The 19,176-nt window shown below is 41.3% G+C and overlaps 1 protein-coding gene across 1 annotated transcript in view; it reads left to right on the forward strand.

Annotated features, from left to right (window-relative positions):
• The window catches only part of LOC115254630 (titin-like), a 52,796-nt gene extending 35,072 nt beyond the window's left edge, over positions 1-17,724 (forward strand). Inside the window, exons 2-4 of the mRNA XM_062855349.1 lie at positions 8,535-8,651; positions 14,157-16,568; positions 16,628-17,724. Coding sequence (XP_062711333.1) covers positions 8,535-8,651; positions 14,157-16,568; positions 16,628-16,894 — 2,796 coding nt within the window. The 3' untranslated portion in view covers positions 16,895-17,724. The remainder of the gene's footprint in view (positions 1-8,534; positions 8,652-14,156; positions 16,569-16,627) is intronic.
• The last annotated feature ends 1,452 nt before the right edge of the window (positions 17,725-19,176 follow it).

Raw genomic sequence — 19,176 nt, forward strand, 5'->3', positions numbered from 1 at the left:
GGCGAAATTTGGATTTTGTTTTCGGCAATTTCTTTATAAATTGTTACGGTTATTCCCATAAAAATTCTCTTTACGATTATTTTATTATAATTGCAATTCTTTTGCAATTTTCTCCAGTAATGTATTCAAAATTTGTTCTTCAAATTCTCCTTCCGAACTCCTACGTCAATGTCTTTGAAAATTGAATTTAAAATTTTCTCGGATATTGCTTTGGCGATTTCTTTGGAAATTCCTTCGGCTGGTTTAGACAATTTCTTTGGCGATTTAATTAAGATAAATATCTGTTTTTTTTGTCTGTATTAACGAGATTTTTAACCCTAGGCTACACAGAAAAAAATATTCATGTAAAATTCAGCGAGAAATCATGCACATAAAGGGAATGCTAGAGTTAGTGCATATTTACATGAGATATCATGTAAAATTACGTTACAATCGTGTAAATTTCCGCCAATAGTCACGTAACCGGTTGGAGTCCATGATGGTTTACGCTATGGTTGGCGGGAATTTACACGATGGTAATGTAATTTTACATTATGTCTCATGTAAAAGTGCACTAACTCTAGCATTCCCTTTATGTGCATGATTTCTCGCTGAATTTTAATTACATATTTTTTTCTGTGTAGTTTATCTCGGGTTTCTGTATTTTTTATATTTTTTTGCAATTTCTCATCGTAATAGGCTAATTTACTTCACGTAAATCTGACAGAAAAAGGCCTACTTTCCCACACCAAATTAACAGTGCTGTAATCGTTCATTACAGCACTGATTTGCGTTGCGTAGTGAACCATTACAGCACTGTTTTCAGTTTTGGTCAACTTCTTGATGCTTTCTGGGCGCAGTTTTGAAAATTGTGACAACTGCACAGTATAACCTGTTATGTTCAGATTTTCTTAAACATGGCTATGAACATCAGTGTGCAGTTTGATGAAAAAGTTTTGTTAAAAACTATCCTCAAGGATAATTTATGGAATTGCAAAAAACGTTGTACGCAACTCAGTGCAGAACTCGATTTTTCCAGCACTCGTCGTAATTATCCAACTCGGCAAGCCTCGTTGGATAAATGTACGACTCGTACTGTAAAAGTCGTCATTCTGTACCTTGTTGCGAAAACTACTATTTTATATTTGTATTTATTCCCCCATAAACTGCTTCAGCAATTCCTTTAGGGATTTCTTCGGCAATTTCCTTGGAAAGTTGTTTTGAAATTTCTTTAAAAAAATGATTGTGAATTGTTTTATAATTTCCAATAAAATGTATTCAGCTGATCCTTCAGAAATATCTTTGGCAATTTCCTTATAAATTCCTTCCGATTTTTTTTCTTGGAAAATTCAACGGGAATTTCTTAATTTTTTTTTTCTAATTTTTCAAATGTTTTAAATATATTTCAATATTTCAAATGGCAATTGTTGGAGCGGGGAGAGATTCAAGCACGGCACTGATTTTACAGCAGATCGAAAGTCGTTGTTTCGTTGATCAGCTTAAACTAAATAGATTTATTGAATTTCAATCAACTTATAGATAATACAATTTTTCTCACAATTCTTAGTGCTTCCATCCGTTGGGTTTCAAACCTTTGCTCCAACTACTATTTCAATTTATGATTCTAATCTGTATGCTTTCTTACTACTTCATCCACTATCGAAGGTCTTTCTCTTTCCACTGTTTCTTTAACTGATCTTTCACTCTCCTTCATCTGAATTTGAGGTTACCAGCAGTCATTGCCACGCCAACAGCAATTATACTAGGCATCCTATTCGCCATATATTTGTGATTTTAAGGCTCTTATAATAGAAATTTCTTCAACAATATCGTAGTGGATTCCTTCGTTTATTCCTTTACATATTTCTCATGTAATTCCTTTGAAAATTTAGAAATTGAGAAATCTTCATTTATTTTTTTTTACAGATGAAATTGACAAAAAAGTTGAGATTTCCAAAAGAATTACTAAAGGAATCTGATAATGTATTACCGATATTAATTACTAATGGAATTTTTATGGGAACTGTCAAAGAAAAATGAGTCAAGAATTAGCCTAAGTTAAAATTAACGAATAAAAAGAAATTAAAAAAAATCAAAGAAAAATTTCCGAAGAAACTTCCTGAAATCTGCTTGGGAAATTTGAAATGGAATTTCTGAGGGAGTTTCCATAGAAGTTTTCAAAACAAATTTCAGTGAAATTGCCGAAGGAAAATGCCAAAGAAAATCGGAAAATGATTACAATAAATTTGTCGAAAAAAATCAATAGAAATTACTAAAGGAATTGCTGAAGGACTCCTCAAAGGAATATTTGAAGGAATTTCCTAAAATGTTTTCAAAGTAATTGGCGAAGGAATTCTAAAGGTGATTTCCAAATGAATCCCGATAGAGTTGCCAAAGAATTTTCCAAAAAAAAAAACTCAAAGATATTTGCTTGGGAAATATCCAAGGGAATTTTCGATAACATTCATATAGAAAATATCGAAGCATGTTCGAAATGAATTGTCAAAGAAACTGCCGCAGATATTGATATTGAAAAATTCACGAAGAATTTGTCTGAAAGATTCGTAGGAATAGCAAAAATAATTCACAAAATTGCTTTTGTAAATTTCAAGGAAATTTAAAGGGATGCCCGAAAGATTCCAGAATTACCACCAAAATTCTGAATGCTATCGATGTAGAAATTCCCATAGAAGTCACAGAACATATGCCCGAAAAAGCATAAGGGAATTACAAAGGAATTGCCGAAAACATTTATTTATTTATTTATTATTATTTCTTTGTCTTCGATATAAATCGTACAGACTGATACTTTATTTTAACTTAGGGGTAGGCGGGGCAATATGGACACCCTAAGGTTTTCGCCAACTCTACCTGGCAAGATGTCAAAAAAGTTTAGTTTTTTGATACATGTATCCTTTTAAAGTCTATTTAGCATCTATTGCATAAGAATGCTCACGAAGAAAAATTATTTATCCACTTCAAAAAAAATGTTTTGAAAAATGTTAGTTTTTCATGACCGTCTTCAAGCATACGGGGCAGAATGGACACCCCCATGGGGCAATATGGACACCATGAGACTTTTACGAATTTCGTACATTATTTACACCTATAAAGTCATTTCATTACAAAACAACTATTATGGATGAATAATACGCCGAAGTAGTTCATTTTTGTTCAGTTAATTTAAATTCAGGCTGTCTTGGATAAAGCTTCGTTTTTGTCGGCATGTACAGCTGTGCCTAGAGCAACTATTTTCCACTTCTGTCGATTTTTGACCAACTTGTTTCACCCTATGTCTACTATAGTGAACATTTAACCGAAAATATACTGAAATCGAAGAATTTGGTTGGTTTGTGATTTAGGTTATATTTTTCCCTTGCCGCTTCTTTCAAAAAGGTGAGTGTCCATTTTGCCCCGGCAGCAGAAGATGTTTCCAAACTTGATTTTTGATATAATAAAGAAGAAAATATTAACATGTTAAGCATGTAGATACAGCAAAACTACTTGCATGTGTTCTAGAAATATCAGGTTTTAATCGACCTGCAAAAAATTAATCACTAAATCTTATTTTAGATGGTGTGAAAATTATAATTTCCATGCACAAAAAACGGAGGACGCAACTTTTTCGTGTAAAATCAAGTATAATTTTAATTTCGAATGTTTCTTTCCTGAAACTACGTTTTAGACAAATGGACTATATTCTCTATTCATTAAAAGTTCAAAAAAAGTTCGCATATTCCAAAATATTGAGGGTGTCCATTCTGCCCCGAGTGTCCATATTGCCCCGCCTACCCCTATAGCTTATTTCTAAAATTCTGCTTCGTCATTCCAAATTCAAAAATATTACTGGCTTCGTTGAAAACCCTTATGCAGGTCAATCATAAAGAACAAAAACATTTGGTGCACCTTCCACTGCAGTCTCCCGTCAATCGCGCGGTTGGCCACCACGGCAGCACCACGCTATTGCTGAGTACAAAAAGCGAGATTTTTTCAACGTGATCTGAGTCATTTTAATCCAAGTGATTTAGGTCTGATTCACTTCATATTCAAGTCATTCAGGTCTGATTCACTTGATATTCAAAGTATCAGGTCAGTTTCACTTGATGTTCATGCGATTCAGATCTGATTCACTCCATATTCAATAGTTTCAGGTCTGATTTACTTCATGTTCATGTGATTTAGGTCTGAGTCATTTTAATCCAAGTGATTCAGGTCTGATTTATTTCAAGCTCAATAGGTTCAGGTTCCATTCACTTTATAATTAAGTTATTCAGGTCTGGCTCATTTCATATTCAAGTTATTCAGGTCTGATGCACTTCATGTTCATGTGGTTCAGGGCTCATTGACTTCGTATTCAAGTGATTCCGGTCTGATTCACTTCATGTTCAAGTGATTCAGAGCTCATTCACTTCATATTTAAGCAAATCAGGACTGTCTCATTTGATATTCAAGTGATTCAGGTTTGATTCACTTGATATTAAAGTGATTAAGGGTCCATTCACGTCATATTCAAGTGATCCAGGTCTGATTCACTTCATATTCGATGGGTGCAGGTCTAATTCACTTCATGTTCTAGTGGTTCAGGTCTGAGTCATTTTAATCCATGTGATTCAGGTGTGATTCACTTGATATTCAAGTGATTTAGGACTGATTCTCTTCATATTCAAGTTATTCAGGTCTGAATCACTTGAACATGATTCAGATCTGATTCACTTCATATGCAAGTGATTCAGGTTTCATACACTTCATTTTCAAGTGATTTAAGTCTGATTCACTTCTTATCCAAGTTATTCATGTCTGAGTCATTTTAATCCAAGTGATTTAGGTCTGATTCACTTGATATTCAAGTGATTCATGTCTGATGCACTTCTTAATCAATTGATTCAGGTCTGAATCACTTCATGTTCAAGTGATTCAGGTCTGAGTCATTTTAATTCAAGCAATTAAGGTCTGATTCACTTCATTTTCATGTGATTCAGGTTTGACTTACTTGATATTCAAGTGATTCAGGTTTGATCCACTTTATAATCAAGTTATTCAGGTCTGATTCACTTAATATTCAATAGGTCTCATTCACTTTATATCCAAGTGATTTTGGTCTGATTCACTTTAAAAGCAAGTGATTCAGATCTGATTCACTTCTAGTTCAAGTAATTCAGGGATCATTCACTTCATAATAAAGTGTGTCAGATTTGAGTCATTTTAACCCAAGTGATTAAGGGGTCATTCACTACATATTCAAGTAATTCAAATCTGATTCACTTGATATAGATGTGATGCAGCTTTGATTCACTTCATAATCACATAATCAAGTGATTCAGGTCTGAGTCATTTTAATTCAAGTGTTTCATGTGTGGTTCACTTCATATTCAAGTGAGTTGGGACTAATTTACGTCATTTTCAAGTGATTCGGATCTTCCCTTTTTCCAATTCAAGTGTATCCGGTCTGATTCGTGTCATATTTATGTGATTCATGTTTCATTCGTTTCAATATTCAAGTGGTTTGGGTAATGTTCAAGATTCATGCGGATGCTACGCATCCGTGCAGAAATGAGTGAGGGGAGAGAGAGAATTAGAGATATTTATTATTGGAAGAGAAATAAGAATGTCAGCGATGATCAATTTTCCATACTCACTTGTGTCACCTTGTCATGACCTTCCGAACAACTTTGCCGAAAACTTGAACTTTCTTTCCCATCAGGATCACGAGATAGAACTAGTAAAAATGCTCATTTTTTTATGCTCACTAGTGTCTCCTAGCGGCAGAATTGTGAACCAAACTGCATATCATTATGATATCCATGACCTTCCGATCAACTTGATTGATGACTTTTTTGCATATTATCATGATTTTGAGATATAGCAGCACAAACTTAGCTGTTTTCAGGTGATGCTAAACTTTTTGGAGGGTGATGCATTATGACACTGAGTGTTGCGATACTTTTTCAAGTGAGTCCGTACTTATAACGGGTAGTGTATGTGTGATTATGTGTTTGTATGTCTGTGTACAAAAAGGGTCACTTACTTTTAAGGCACTTCCCATTCACCGACTTTTCGGATTACAGCTCGTATCGAACCGTAAATTTACCGCAGTACAGGTCGGACTCGATTATCCGGGGGTTCAATTAACCGGGGCTCGATTATCCGGGGACCAAATATTTTTTCGTTATGTTTGAGATTTAAGATGGCAATATGTCAAAAGATGTAGCAAATGTCAAATGCAACACCCATAAATCAGATTCACCTTATTTGAGAATTATTTTTATTATGCAAATTTTTCGGCCAAAATTCCATTCTCAACAATTATGGTTATAACCATTAAGGACTATAACATCATACAAGCTTGCTTCTATGTTTATCGAACTGTTTTTGATTGATAAATCTTAAAAATAAAATAAAAAAAAGTGTGGCTCGATTATCCGGAAATTCGATTATCCGGGGTGACTTTTTTTCGAAGTCACCCGGATAATCGAGTCTGACCTGTATTTACTATTAAACATGATTCGGATTGGTCAAGGCGTTCCGGAGTTATGGGCATTTCAGTGATCCGGACCAGCAACGGTAGAACTGGCCGTATAAAAAATGAACCAAGCCCCATCATGCGATACATCAAACTGCGGTGATTTTTGTAACCTTTAGCATGGTTGGCGAATTTTGTGCGGAAATTAAGGAGATCAGAAATTCTACGATGTCGGTCCAAAATTGAAGATGGCAGCCTCATATTCAAGATGGCGGCTCCAAATTCAAGATGGCGTGCTATTTAATAACGTTTTAGGCGTTCAAAGCATGCTATAATGGGTATATTTGGTATGGGGAAGATGTCTGGACCCCAAAAACGGCAACCAAAATATCCAAGATGGCAGTACAAAATTGAAGATGGCGGATTCAAATTCAAGATGGCGGCTGTTCTATGTCAAAACCAAACAATATGGATATATGTTGTATGGGGAAGATAACGCAGTTCAAAAATGGCGACCAGAATTTCCAATATGGCGGCCTTAAATCCGAAATGGCGGCTCCAAATTCAATATGGTGGCTGTTCAATGGAGTTTTAGGCCCTGAAACCATGTAATATGGGTATACTAGGTATGGGGAAGATGTGGACCGGAGGTGACCAGAATATCCAAGATGGTGGCTCCAAATTCAAGATAGCGGCTTTTTCTTATAAGTTTGAAACTCAAGCATCAAAAGCCAGCTAAACGATATGATTTCTCGTGCCATGAAATGGATTTCTGTTAAACGTATGAAAGTGCGATATACATCAACATCTCACTTGAGTGTTATTGAATTTGGTTTCGAAGGCACAAGAAAAGCGCCATCCCGCTAGGTGGATTAATTAGGTTTAAACCAAATCAAGAGATGATTCTTGCATTATATCTTTATTTTTGTGCCACATTTTCATTCATGCAGTGAGATTATGTGGAGGCTCGGGGCCATGAACCTTCTTCCGCTTCCACATCAATCTGGCCTTGCTTACTCGTGTAGCGGATGAGTAACAAATAATGATTTTATTTCAATTGTGTAAAAAACAAATGTTATTTAGTAAAACAAAATGTTTTCTAATAAAATACGGAGTCGACTACCGAACAAAGGTTAACCGCTTTGATTTATTTCACTGCCACTCCCAAGACAACTGAGACAGAGAATTTTTGAGTATTTTATTACAACGGTTGTTTGACTATCATTCCTTTCTTCCCTAATGATCATCAAAAGGTGGTCCGTACGCTACCGTCAGACTTCCATGGCGCATTTCACGCTATAACCTCCTTACCGGCTCTACTGAAACCGTAGGCCCGAGATTCAAAACAAAACGCCAACTCATTGACTGCCGCACGCTTCATTGAACCGAATCCAAAACAAAGCTCCAAGATCAGCTGCGTCCTCGATCCTCAATTGCTATTTCTCCACACTTCCGATCCAGCGCACATCTTCTCATTGGTACTTCCGAATTGCGCGCAAGTGCCACACATAATAAACGCCAAAAAAGCCAAAACCAAGTCATAGCGTAATTAGCGTTAAACGACCGGTGAAGTAATTCGGATATCGGTTGTAGTTTGACGCTTTTTTCATCGGTGCTCAGATGATGATTCATCAATTTTGTTTTTTCTTCTCCATTGCGATGACTTTTTTTTTCTACACATTCCATACAGCGGATCTGACCAGTTGTTGACGCCGTGGACAACACGCGGTTTAGCAATTATCACCAACTGAACTCATCTGAATGTGATACATACGCGTGTGTAATTGGATCATTGCACCACCACCACACTTGCTTCCTTCTTCGAATGCTCTAATTATTTATTCTACATACATATGGGGCTGTCCATTAATTACGTAAGGGGATTTTTGCGATTTTTCGACACCCCCTCCCCCCCTTGTAAGATTTTTTGTATGGGAACCTAAATATTTTTGTATGGCGTGTAAGATTTCTCGAACCTCCCCTCCCCCCATAAATCCTTACGTAATTAATGGACAGCCCCTATCGGAAAAGGTTGTGTCGATTCGGGTAATTGAGAAGGTACTTATTGGATTTTCTTTTTCTTCTTCTTTTACAGCTTCTTCTGCTACTACCGGTAGTGTTTGGGACACGGCCGCCGGCTGCCGTCTTCGAGGACGTGTTTGAACTGGGACGACCGAATATTGCCTACCTGGCCAACCCGGGCAGTCAGAATGTGAGTGATGGGAGGTGCTGAATCTGAACGTGTGCAAGGAATCATTCTTAAATATTTTCCAACGAACACCCATAACTACACATTTCTTGCTTCTTGTTTTAGATTTTAGATGTTTGTTAAACAGAGCTTTCAGATGGTTCTACAAGACACAAACCCGAAACAACACCATGGACCAGACATCTACGTACTCAACTGAAACGGATACATCAACTAGATCAACTATTAACAGTTTAAGACACATTACTTGATAGCGAATTTTTGGACTACTAGTTCAATCAAAAGGCATAACGATTTCGAACTTTCGGACACTTTTTGACGAATCTCAGATAGGATTCCAAATAAATTGAGGATTTCAGTCCTAGGCAGGAGTCCAAACGAATCCCGGGGCAAAATTCCGAGCGCATCCTGAGCAGAATTCATGAGATAGATTCTGAGGAATACAAGACATTCGAGCAAAACCTGAGCAAGATTCTAGGCGATTCCTGAACAGGATTCCAAGCGAAAACACGATTCCAGCTGAATTCTGAACAGGATTCGAGGCGAATCTTGGACAGGATTCCAGACAAATCCTGGACGGAATCTTAGACGAATCCTGGACAGGATTACAGACGAATCCTGGACAGCATTCCAGGCGAATTCTGAATAGGATTCTAGGCGAATCTTTAACAGGATTTCAGATGAATCCTGAACAAGATACAAGCCAAATCCTGGACAGGATTACAGGTGAATCCTGGACAGGATTCCAAGCGAATTCTGGACAGGATTCTAGACGACTCCTGGACAGGATTCCAAAGCAGAATTCCAAGCGAATCCTGGACAAGATTCTAGACGACTCCTGGACAGGATTTCAAGCGAGAATTACAAGCGAATCCTGGACAAGATTCTAGGCGATTCCTGGACAGGATTTCAAGCGAATCCTGGGCATGATTCCAGACGAATTCTGAATAGGGTTCGAGGCGAATCATGAACATGATTCCAGGCGAATCTTGAACAGGATTCGACGCGAATTCTGAACAGGATTCCAGTGAAATCTTGGACAGTATTCCAAGCGAATCCTGGACAGGATTCCAGGCGAATCCTACATAGGATTTCAAACAAATTCCAGGCGAATCCTAGACAGGATTCCTGACCTATTCTGGACAGGATTCTAGACAAATCTTCAACAGGATTCCAGGTAAATCCTGAACATGATTCAAGGCGAACCCTGGACAAGATACTGGGAGAATCCTGGACAGGATTTCAAGCGAATTCTGTTCAAGATTCTAGGTGATTCCTGAACAGGATTCCAGGCAAATCTTGAATAGGATTCCAGGCGAATCTTGGACAGAATTCCAGGTGAATCCTACATAGGATTCCAAACAAATGCTGGAAAGGACTCCATGCGAACTCTTGACAGCATTCCATGTGAATCCTGGACAGGATTTCAGGTGAATCATGGACAGGATTCCAGGTGAATTCTGGACAGGATTCCAGGCGAACTCTTGACAGGATTCCAGTAGAATCCTGGACAGGATTCCAGGTGAATCCTGGACAGGATTTCGGGTGAATTCTTGACAGAATTTCAGGTAAATCCTGAACAGGATTTCAGGTGAATCCTGACCAGGATTCCAGGTGAATCCTAGATAGGATTCCAGGCGAATCCTAGACAGGATTCCAGGCGAATCCTAGACAGGGTTACAGGCGAATTCTAGATAGGATTCCAGGCGAACCCTAGACAGGATTCCAGGCGAATCCTGGACAGGATTCCAAGCAAATCCTGGGCAGGATTCCAGGCGAATCCTGGACAGGATTCCAGGCGAATCCTGGACAGGATTCCAGGCGAATCCTGGACAGGATTCCAGGCGAATCCTGGACAGGATTCCAGGCGAATCCTGGACAGGATTCCAGGCGAATCCTGGACAGGATTCCAGGCGAATCCTGGACAGGATTCCAGGCGAATCCTGGACAGGATTCCAGGCGAATCCTGGACAGGATTCCAGGTGAATCCTGGACGGGATACCAGGCTAATCCTGAACAGGATTCGAGGCGAATCCCGGACAGGATTCCAGACCAAACCTGGACTGGATTCTAGGCGAATCCGTAACAGGATTCCAGGCGAGTCCTCAACAGGATTCTAGACGAATCCTGGACAGGATTTCAGACGAACCCTAGACTGGATTCTAGGCGAATCCATAACAGTATTCCAAGCGAATCATGGACAGGATTCCAGGCGAATTCTGGACTGGATACAAGGCAAATCCTGAACAGGGTTCGAGGAGAATCCTGGACAGGATTGCAGACGAAACCTGGACTGGATTCTAGGCGAATCCGTAACAGTATTGCAGGCGAATCCTCAACAGGATTCAAAACGAAACCTGGACAGGATTCCAGGTGAATCATGGACAGGATTCCAGGCGAATCCTAGACAGGATTCCAGGCGAATCTTAGACAGGAATCCAGGCGAATCCTAGACAGGATTCCAGGCGAATCTTAGACAGGATTCCAGGCGAATCTTAGACAGGATTCCAGGCGAATCCTGGACAGGATTTCAGGCGAATCCTGGTCGGGATACCAAGCAAATCCTGAACAGGATTCGAGGCGAATCCTGGACAGGATTTCAGACGAACCCTAGACTGGATTCTAGGCGAATCCGTTACAGGAATCCAGGCGAATCCCTAACAAGATTCCAGACGAATCCTGGACAGTATTTCAGGCGAATCATGGACAGAATTCCAGGCGAGTCCTGGACGGGATATAAGGCAAATCCTGAACAGTATTCGAGGCAAATCCTGGACAGGATTTCAGGCGAAACCTGGCCAGGATTCCAGACTTATCCTGAACAGGATTCCAGGTGAATCCTTAACAGGATTCCAGGAGAATCCTGGGCGAGATACTCGACGATACTGAACAGGATTCCAAGCGAATCCTGGACCAGATACAAGGCAAATCCTGAACACGATTCCAGGCGAATTCTGAACAGGATTTGAGGCGAATCATAAACAGGATGCCAGGTAAATCTTGAACAGAATTCTAGGCTAATCCTTGACAAGTTTCCAGGTGCATCCTGAACAGTATTCCAGGCGAATCCTAGACAAGATGCTAAGGAATACAGGCGATTCCTGAACAGGATTTAAAACGAATCCTTAGCAGGATTACATGCGAACTCTGGACAAGATACTAGGCGAATCCTGGACAGAATTCCAAGCGAATCCTGGGCAGGATTTAAAGCGAATCCTGGAAAAAATTCTAGGCGAATCCTGGACTGGATTACAAGCAAATCCTGGACAGGATTACAGGCGAATTCTGAGCAGGATTCTAAGCGAATCCTGGACAGGATTCCAAGTGAATCTTGGACAGGATTCCAAGCGAATCCTAAGCAGAATTCCAAGAGAATCCTGGAAAGGATTCAAAGCGACTCCTAAAAAGGATTCCAAACTGCATTCTGGTCGAATCCTGAACACGATTTAAGTCGAATCCTGAACAGGTTTCTAGTCAAATCCTGAAAAGGATTCTGGTTGAATCCTGAACAGGATTCTGCACGAATCCTGGACAGGATTCTGGTCGAATCCTGGACAGGATTCTGGTCGAATCCTGGACAGGATTCTGGTCGAATCCTGGACAGGATTCTGGTCGAATCCTGGACAGGATTCTGGTCGAATCCTGGACAGGATTCTGGTCGAATCCTGGACAGGATTCTGGTCGAATCCTGGACAATATTCTGGTCGAATCCTGGACAGGATTCTGGTCGAATCCAGGACAGGATTCTGGTCGAATCCTGGACAGGATTCTGGTCGAATCCTGGACAGGATTCTGGTCGAATCCTGGACAGGATTCTGGTCGAATCCTGGACAGGATTCTGGTCGAATCTTGGACAGGATTCTGGTCGAATCCTGGACAGGATTCTGGTCGAATCCTGGACAGGATTCTGCTCGAATCCTGAACAGGATTCTGCTCGAATCCTGAACAGGATTCTGCTCGAATCCTGAACAGGATTCTGCTCGAATCCTGAACAGGATTCTGCTCGAATCCTGAACAGGATTCTGCTCGAATCCTGAACAGGATTCTGCTCGAATCCTGAACAGGATTCTGCTCGAATCCTGAACAGGATTCTGCTCGAATCCTGAACAGGATTCTGCTCGAATCCTGAACAGGATTCTGCTCGAATCCTGAACAGGATTCTGCTCGAATCCTGAACAGGATTCTGCTCGAATCCTGATCAGGATTCTGCTCGAAACCTGAACAGGATTCTGCTCGAATCCTGAACAGGATTCTGCTCGAATCCTGAACAGGATTCTGCTCGAATCCTGAACAGGATTCTGCTCGAATCCTGAACAGGATTCTGCTCGAATCCTGAACAGGATTCTGCTCGAATCCTGAACAGGATTCTGCTCGAATCCTGAACAGGATTCTGCTCGAATCCGGAACAGGATTCTGCTCGAATCCTGAACATAATTCTTGTCGAATCCTGAACAGGATTCTTGTCGAATCCTGAACAGGATTCTTGTCGAATCCTGAACAGGATTCTTGTCGAATCCTGAACAGGATTCTTGTCGAATCCTGAACAGGATTCTTGTCGAATCCTGAACAGGATTCTTGTCGAATCCTGAACAGGATTCTTGTCGAATCCTGAACAGGATTCTTGTCGAATCCTGAACAGGATTCTTGTCGAATCCTGAACAGGATTCTTGTCGAATCCTGAACAGGATTCTGCTCGAATCCGGAACAGGATTCTTGTCGAATCCTGAACAGGATTCTTGTCGAATCCTGATCAGGATTCTTGTCGAATCCTGATCAGGATTCTTGTCGAATCCTGATCAGGATTCTTGTCGAATCCTGAACAGGATTCTTGTCGAATCCTGAACAGGATTCTAGTTGAATCCTGAAAAGGATTCTAGTCGAATCCTGAAAAGGATTCTAGTCGAATCCTGAAAAGGATTCTAGTCGAATCCTGAACAGGATTCCAGTCGAATCCTGATCAGGATTCCTGTTCATTCCTGAACAGGATTCTGCTTCAATCCTGAACAGGATTCTGGTCGAATCCTGAACAGGATTCTGGTCGAATCCTGAACAGGATTCTGCTCAAATCCTGAACAGGACTCTGCTCGGATCCTGAACAGGATTCTGCCTCGGATCCCGAACAGGATACTGGTCAAATCCTGAACAGGATTCTGGTCGGATTCTGAATAGGATTCTACTCGAATTGTGAAAAGTATTCTGCTCTAATCCTGAACAGCATGCTTGTCGAATCCCGAGCAAGATTATGGTCAAATTCTGAACAGGGTTCTGGTCAAGGTTCTGGTCGAATCCAGAACAGGATTCCTTAATTATGATACCAGTAGATTTGCGTTACAGGGTTAGGATTCAAGTAGAACCCCAGACAATCGATTTGTCATTGAAACCATCACCTGATAACTCTACCCGACCTACATCGGACCACATAACAGATCGACCCTATGGATTATGAATAGATATTCAAACTTCAAAGAACACAGATTAACCCATTTCCCCCGTCAAACCCCATTCCAGGGCATGCAAGCCTATCTGACCAAAAGGAACCGCCAACTGGCGGACTACAACTTGGCAACGGCCGGTTCCCGGTACAACCCATACTACACGGCAGCAGCCAGCGAACGCTACCAAAACTACGAGGAGTCGCAGAACGATCGCATCCGGTTGGAGAATCTACAAAAGATTGCCACGGTGCGCACCAAGCGGCTGGACTCCCTAGCGATGCCCCGCAGCTCCAAGAGGCTGGAAGTTGTTCCACGGGAGATGCTCCGGTTTACTTTGGCCGATGCGATGATTGCTCCTCACAAGGAGCCGGAGGCACCGACGAGGGAAGCTAAGCAGGTTAAACGGCGGGCGAAACGTGAGGAAGGCCGATCGGGAAAACGAATCGAACCGGTTCCACGGGAGATCATTTGGTTCCAAGCGGAGGATGCAATGACACAGGCTCCGGAGACGGAATCGGCTCAAGGAGTGAAGGTTCATCAGAGGAGGAAGCGATCGGCCGATCCAGGAGTTAACAAGGAAGGACGGGAGATGGTTTCGTTTGAGTTGCAGGATGCCAAGACTCCGGAACGAGATGCCAAGCTGTTTGAGCAGCAAGTCCAACAGGAGAACCCGAACTTGAGGATGCCGTTTATGACTTCGGATACGTTCAAGAGGGGATCTGTTTACGACGAAGTTGTTGAGCAACCGGAGGGTAGGAAGAGGGAGCCCAAGAAGGAGAATAGGGAAGCCCCGAAAGCTGGATCCGATATGAGCATTGAGGAAAGCAGGCGGGTAAAGATTATGCGAGGTAATAGGAAGAAGGTGACGAATTATGAGGACTTGCCGTTTGGCGTTCAGAAAGCAATTGATTTGGCAATCAAGGAGAACGAGCGAATGAATGTGAAGCCTATTGAAGAACCTACCAAGCCACCAAAGTTCTACTTCGGTGACAAGAAGCCTAAGACGAAGAAACCCTTCAGCTCTACGACTGCCAAAGCGACCTTCCAAAACCCTAAGGACACTAAGTTTGTTCCAATCCCTCCAGTGGAGACTGGCTTTGTTCCAGTGAAACCAACGAAGAGTGATTCTAGCGAAAACTTGAAACCAGAAAAGGGGAATCCTGCTTCGTGGTGGGCAGTATCGAACTTGAACCGGCCAAAAAGACTGCACCAAAAGGCTTCCTATCCTCCTCTAGTGGTCAATCCTCAGTATGTCAATACATACAAGCCAACCATGGAAACTTACAAGATGAAGGAACTATCGCCAGGCTACGAGCATTCTCATGAAAATACCTATGAATACGAAACACCGAAGGAAGTGATCATTCAAGATAAACCAAAGATCCAATACGTGATCAAGGAGGTACCCGTCCCCGTACGTATCAAGGAACCTCGTACCAAGATCACAGTCAAGCCTTCAATCTCTATCTCCTATGACAAAGAACCTTCTGCTCCATCGTCATCTCAAGAAGCTGGACAACCCGAATACAACAACCCCTACGGACCGGTCGAACTCCGCTACGAACAACCCAAAGAAGCAAAACCCTTCCAAAGCCTCAAGATCATAGTTCCAGATTCCAAGGAACAGTCGCAGCCTTCCTACTATGAAGGAAATCACGTAGAACATTCCCATGCCCCGGAATCATCGCACTCGGCAGAAAGCTATGAATCAACTGGAAGCAGCATCGCCGCACTCTCCGCCCTTATCGGCAAACGTCCAACAGTTCAACTGAAAGGACTCAACGAATTACTGCATATGCCCATTCCGGTGGGTAACGCACAACCTCTGCAAGCAATGAAAACCAGAGTACGACCCCAGGACAGCACGGCTCCGATCATGTTCCCTGGGGAATCTTCCACTCCGGCGCCAACTCTTCCCAGGAAGACCACCGGCTACCGCAGTGTGAAGATCGAAAACGGACCAAAGATTGTGTACGAAGATAGTCCCAAACCGAGCACCCTGTACCATACGGTGCAGATGAACCCTCAGCTGAAGGTTCCAATGACCAAGGACTACACCCCGATCAAGGAGGTCGTTTCGGATATTTCCGACGCCGACATCGTAGGTCCAACCATTTTCGCTCCTACTCATGCCACGTACATTATCGGATCGACGGTGGCAACCCCAACCGCCGAATCCTTCAGCTATGAGAGCGATGCGAAGAGCCATGAATCAGCTAGTTACCAACAGATTCATACGATCCACAGTACACCAAAAACTATCGTTGAACCCATTAGCGTACAGTATGAACCAAAAGAAGTAGAATATAAGCAGCACTCGCACTACCACCAGCACCATCACTACGATGCTTCTCATGATGCTCCTGAACATCACCATCATAACTACGAAGAGCATGGTCAGCTAGTCCGCGCCGAATACCACGGATATCAAGATCCCCACGATCAGCATGACCATCACGACGACGATCACAGTGAAGATCACGACGTAAGTATCGTTTGTTCTAATGCGAACTCCACTAATACTCTCTACCCTTTTTCTAGCAGGACTCGGAAGGATACGCCTTCGGCTATCGAGTTCGTGACTTCCACACCGGAAACGACTTCGGTCACATTCAGAACCGGGACAACGGCGTAACCCGCGGCGAGTACCACATTCTTCTTCCGGACGGCCGAGTTCAGAACGTGCGCTACACGGCCGACGAGCAAGGCTTCCACGCGGAAGTGAGCTACGAAAGCATTCCAACGCCTCACGAATCGGCGCCTGCGCCTTCGGTCGTAGCTCTACCGCCATCAGCGTCAAGCCACTCGTAAGCTCCCAACCACGTTGCAGAGATGGGAACGGTGTAAATAAGAAGCGAGAGCAAACACGCGACGTCGGAAAAGATCGCGATCGAGAAGCGCTCGGGGAAGGCGTAATGGCGTGGCTGCGTCACGGAGAGCTTGAGTGTTACCATCAATCGGAGGGCAAGCGAGCTTTTGCTAGTCACCACCAGAGGGACTGATCTAGAGAAAAGCACTCGATCGCCGCCAGTTACCTACTAGAAGCTTTGCAGCATGAAACGCGTACTCCCCTGTTACCCCTCAATTTCAAATCGATCAAGACTGACCTTACGTCGTTCGGCGCTCTCCAGACTGTCGGACTGTATGCATTGATTTAAGTATTCTCATTCTCGATTCATGTTTGTTGTTAAACTTATTTCGTTACACACATCATTCCTCCGGGTTCTTCAGTTTGCTGTTAGACCTTACAACTGTTATTTAATTGTATTATTTAATTTATTTTTTAAGCTACCACTCCTTCCCAGAACAAAAGAAAAAACTGTCTGATGAACTGACGCACCAAAATGTTGATGTGATCTACGGGACTTGTGCAATCTTTTTTTTTTTTCCTAATTTTACGTTTCTATTTCCTAGTAAGACCGAACGAACGAATACTCAATATTCATCATAAGCAATCACGTTAGGTGGATAAGTCGCAGGAGAATGATGATCAGAAAGAAAAGTATTAAACCGATAGATTTACACTAATGTTAAAAGTAACTGCAAAATCAAATGAGCACCATACAGTGTAAATGTTATCGTTGCGTAGGAACTAAGCAATTAAAACCAAAAAGGAAATTGTACCTTGTTCACGGGAAGAAAAGTCGAAAATGTTGCATTAAAATTGTTGATGTTGTTAATGTAAGATATTGTGTTTGTTTTATTCCTTCCTATAGGCAGTACTTTTAAACGCATCCCTTTTAAATTTGAAAAATCCCATAGAAAGACATAGGTGTTACTCTTAGTGATAATGTATGAACATTTTTGTTCGTTACATTTATGTTCCATCAAATCGACAATGATTTTTCATAAGGGCCTAACTGACTTGATCTATTTCTCTTCGTCGACTATCTCTTTCGCTAATAACTTGATCAAAACAAACAAAATAATTATTCTTTTTGTTTCTATAGCAACATGTAGTCGTCTTCGCATTTCAACCGAAAAATCTTTGGAAAACTCAATACACATTCTGTGATAACACAAAGAGAGGATCGATGAAGAGAACTCGAAAATGTCAGTGAGGCCCAAATGAAAAATCAGTGTCGAAATATTGGGACTGTTTTTTTTAATATTGAGGTTATTTAGCTGACAAGATAATATCGGATTATTAATACCTGGCCATGAGATTTATTGGTTCCTTGATAAGAACTATGCAACAATTTATAGAGAAAATAGGAAATTGATGGGACAACTGTTTTGCTTCCAATGATAATTATTAGCTCTCAAATAAGGCCGATGCAAATACTATTTTTCTTTTATGTCCGAGGCCACTCATTGGGTACGAGGGGGGGGGGAAAAAATAAATAAGGAACAAACAAAAAAAACTATTGAAAAATTAAAAATTATAATCACTACTGAAAAAAAAATTGTCAACTATTGAAAAATGGTTGTTTAAAAAAAATTTGTTTTGAAAAAAGTGTCATTGGCCGCCATGTTTTTTTTTCGCCCCTTCAATATTATGGGGCTTTTGAAAGGGGGGGGGGACATATAACAAATTAAATATTTCCATCGGCCTAAAGAGCTCATCATATATCAAAAATTTTATGATAACTTCCTTCAAAACAAGATAAAAATGATGCCTTCATCATTATATAAACTTTTTGCCACAATTTTCTCTGCTCTCAAATGAGAAATGTCTCTAATTTCAAAATTAGAAAAAGCTAATTACACCGTCTCCGACCTTTCGGCCACTACAGACTGAACATTACAACATTAGACAACGGACAACACATATAACACCCAGTGGCCCAGTGGAGAATTTTCCGTTTGACGAAAAGTTTTCCCCGACTGGACCGGGAATCGAACCCACACTCCGAGGCTTACGAGACAATTAAACGACTGACGCCGCTAACCGCTCGGCCACGAAACCTTTAAAGACTAAAGAATTTTACGGAGATATTTTTGAAAAAAATCTCAAGAAAACCCTGGAGAACTTTTCATAGGGTCCCATATTGGAATATTGAAAAAAATCCTGCTGATATTGTTGAAGAAATCCTTGAGCCACCGAAGTCTCTGGAGATATTTCAAAAATAATCCCTGAAGAAATTTCAGAA

The sequence above is a fragment of the Aedes albopictus genome, chromosome 3, assembly GCF_035046485.1.
Source record: "Aedes albopictus strain Foshan chromosome 3, AalbF5, whole genome shotgun sequence".
NCBI classification, from domain to species: domain Eukaryota; kingdom Metazoa; phylum Arthropoda; class Insecta; order Diptera; family Culicidae; genus Aedes; species Aedes albopictus.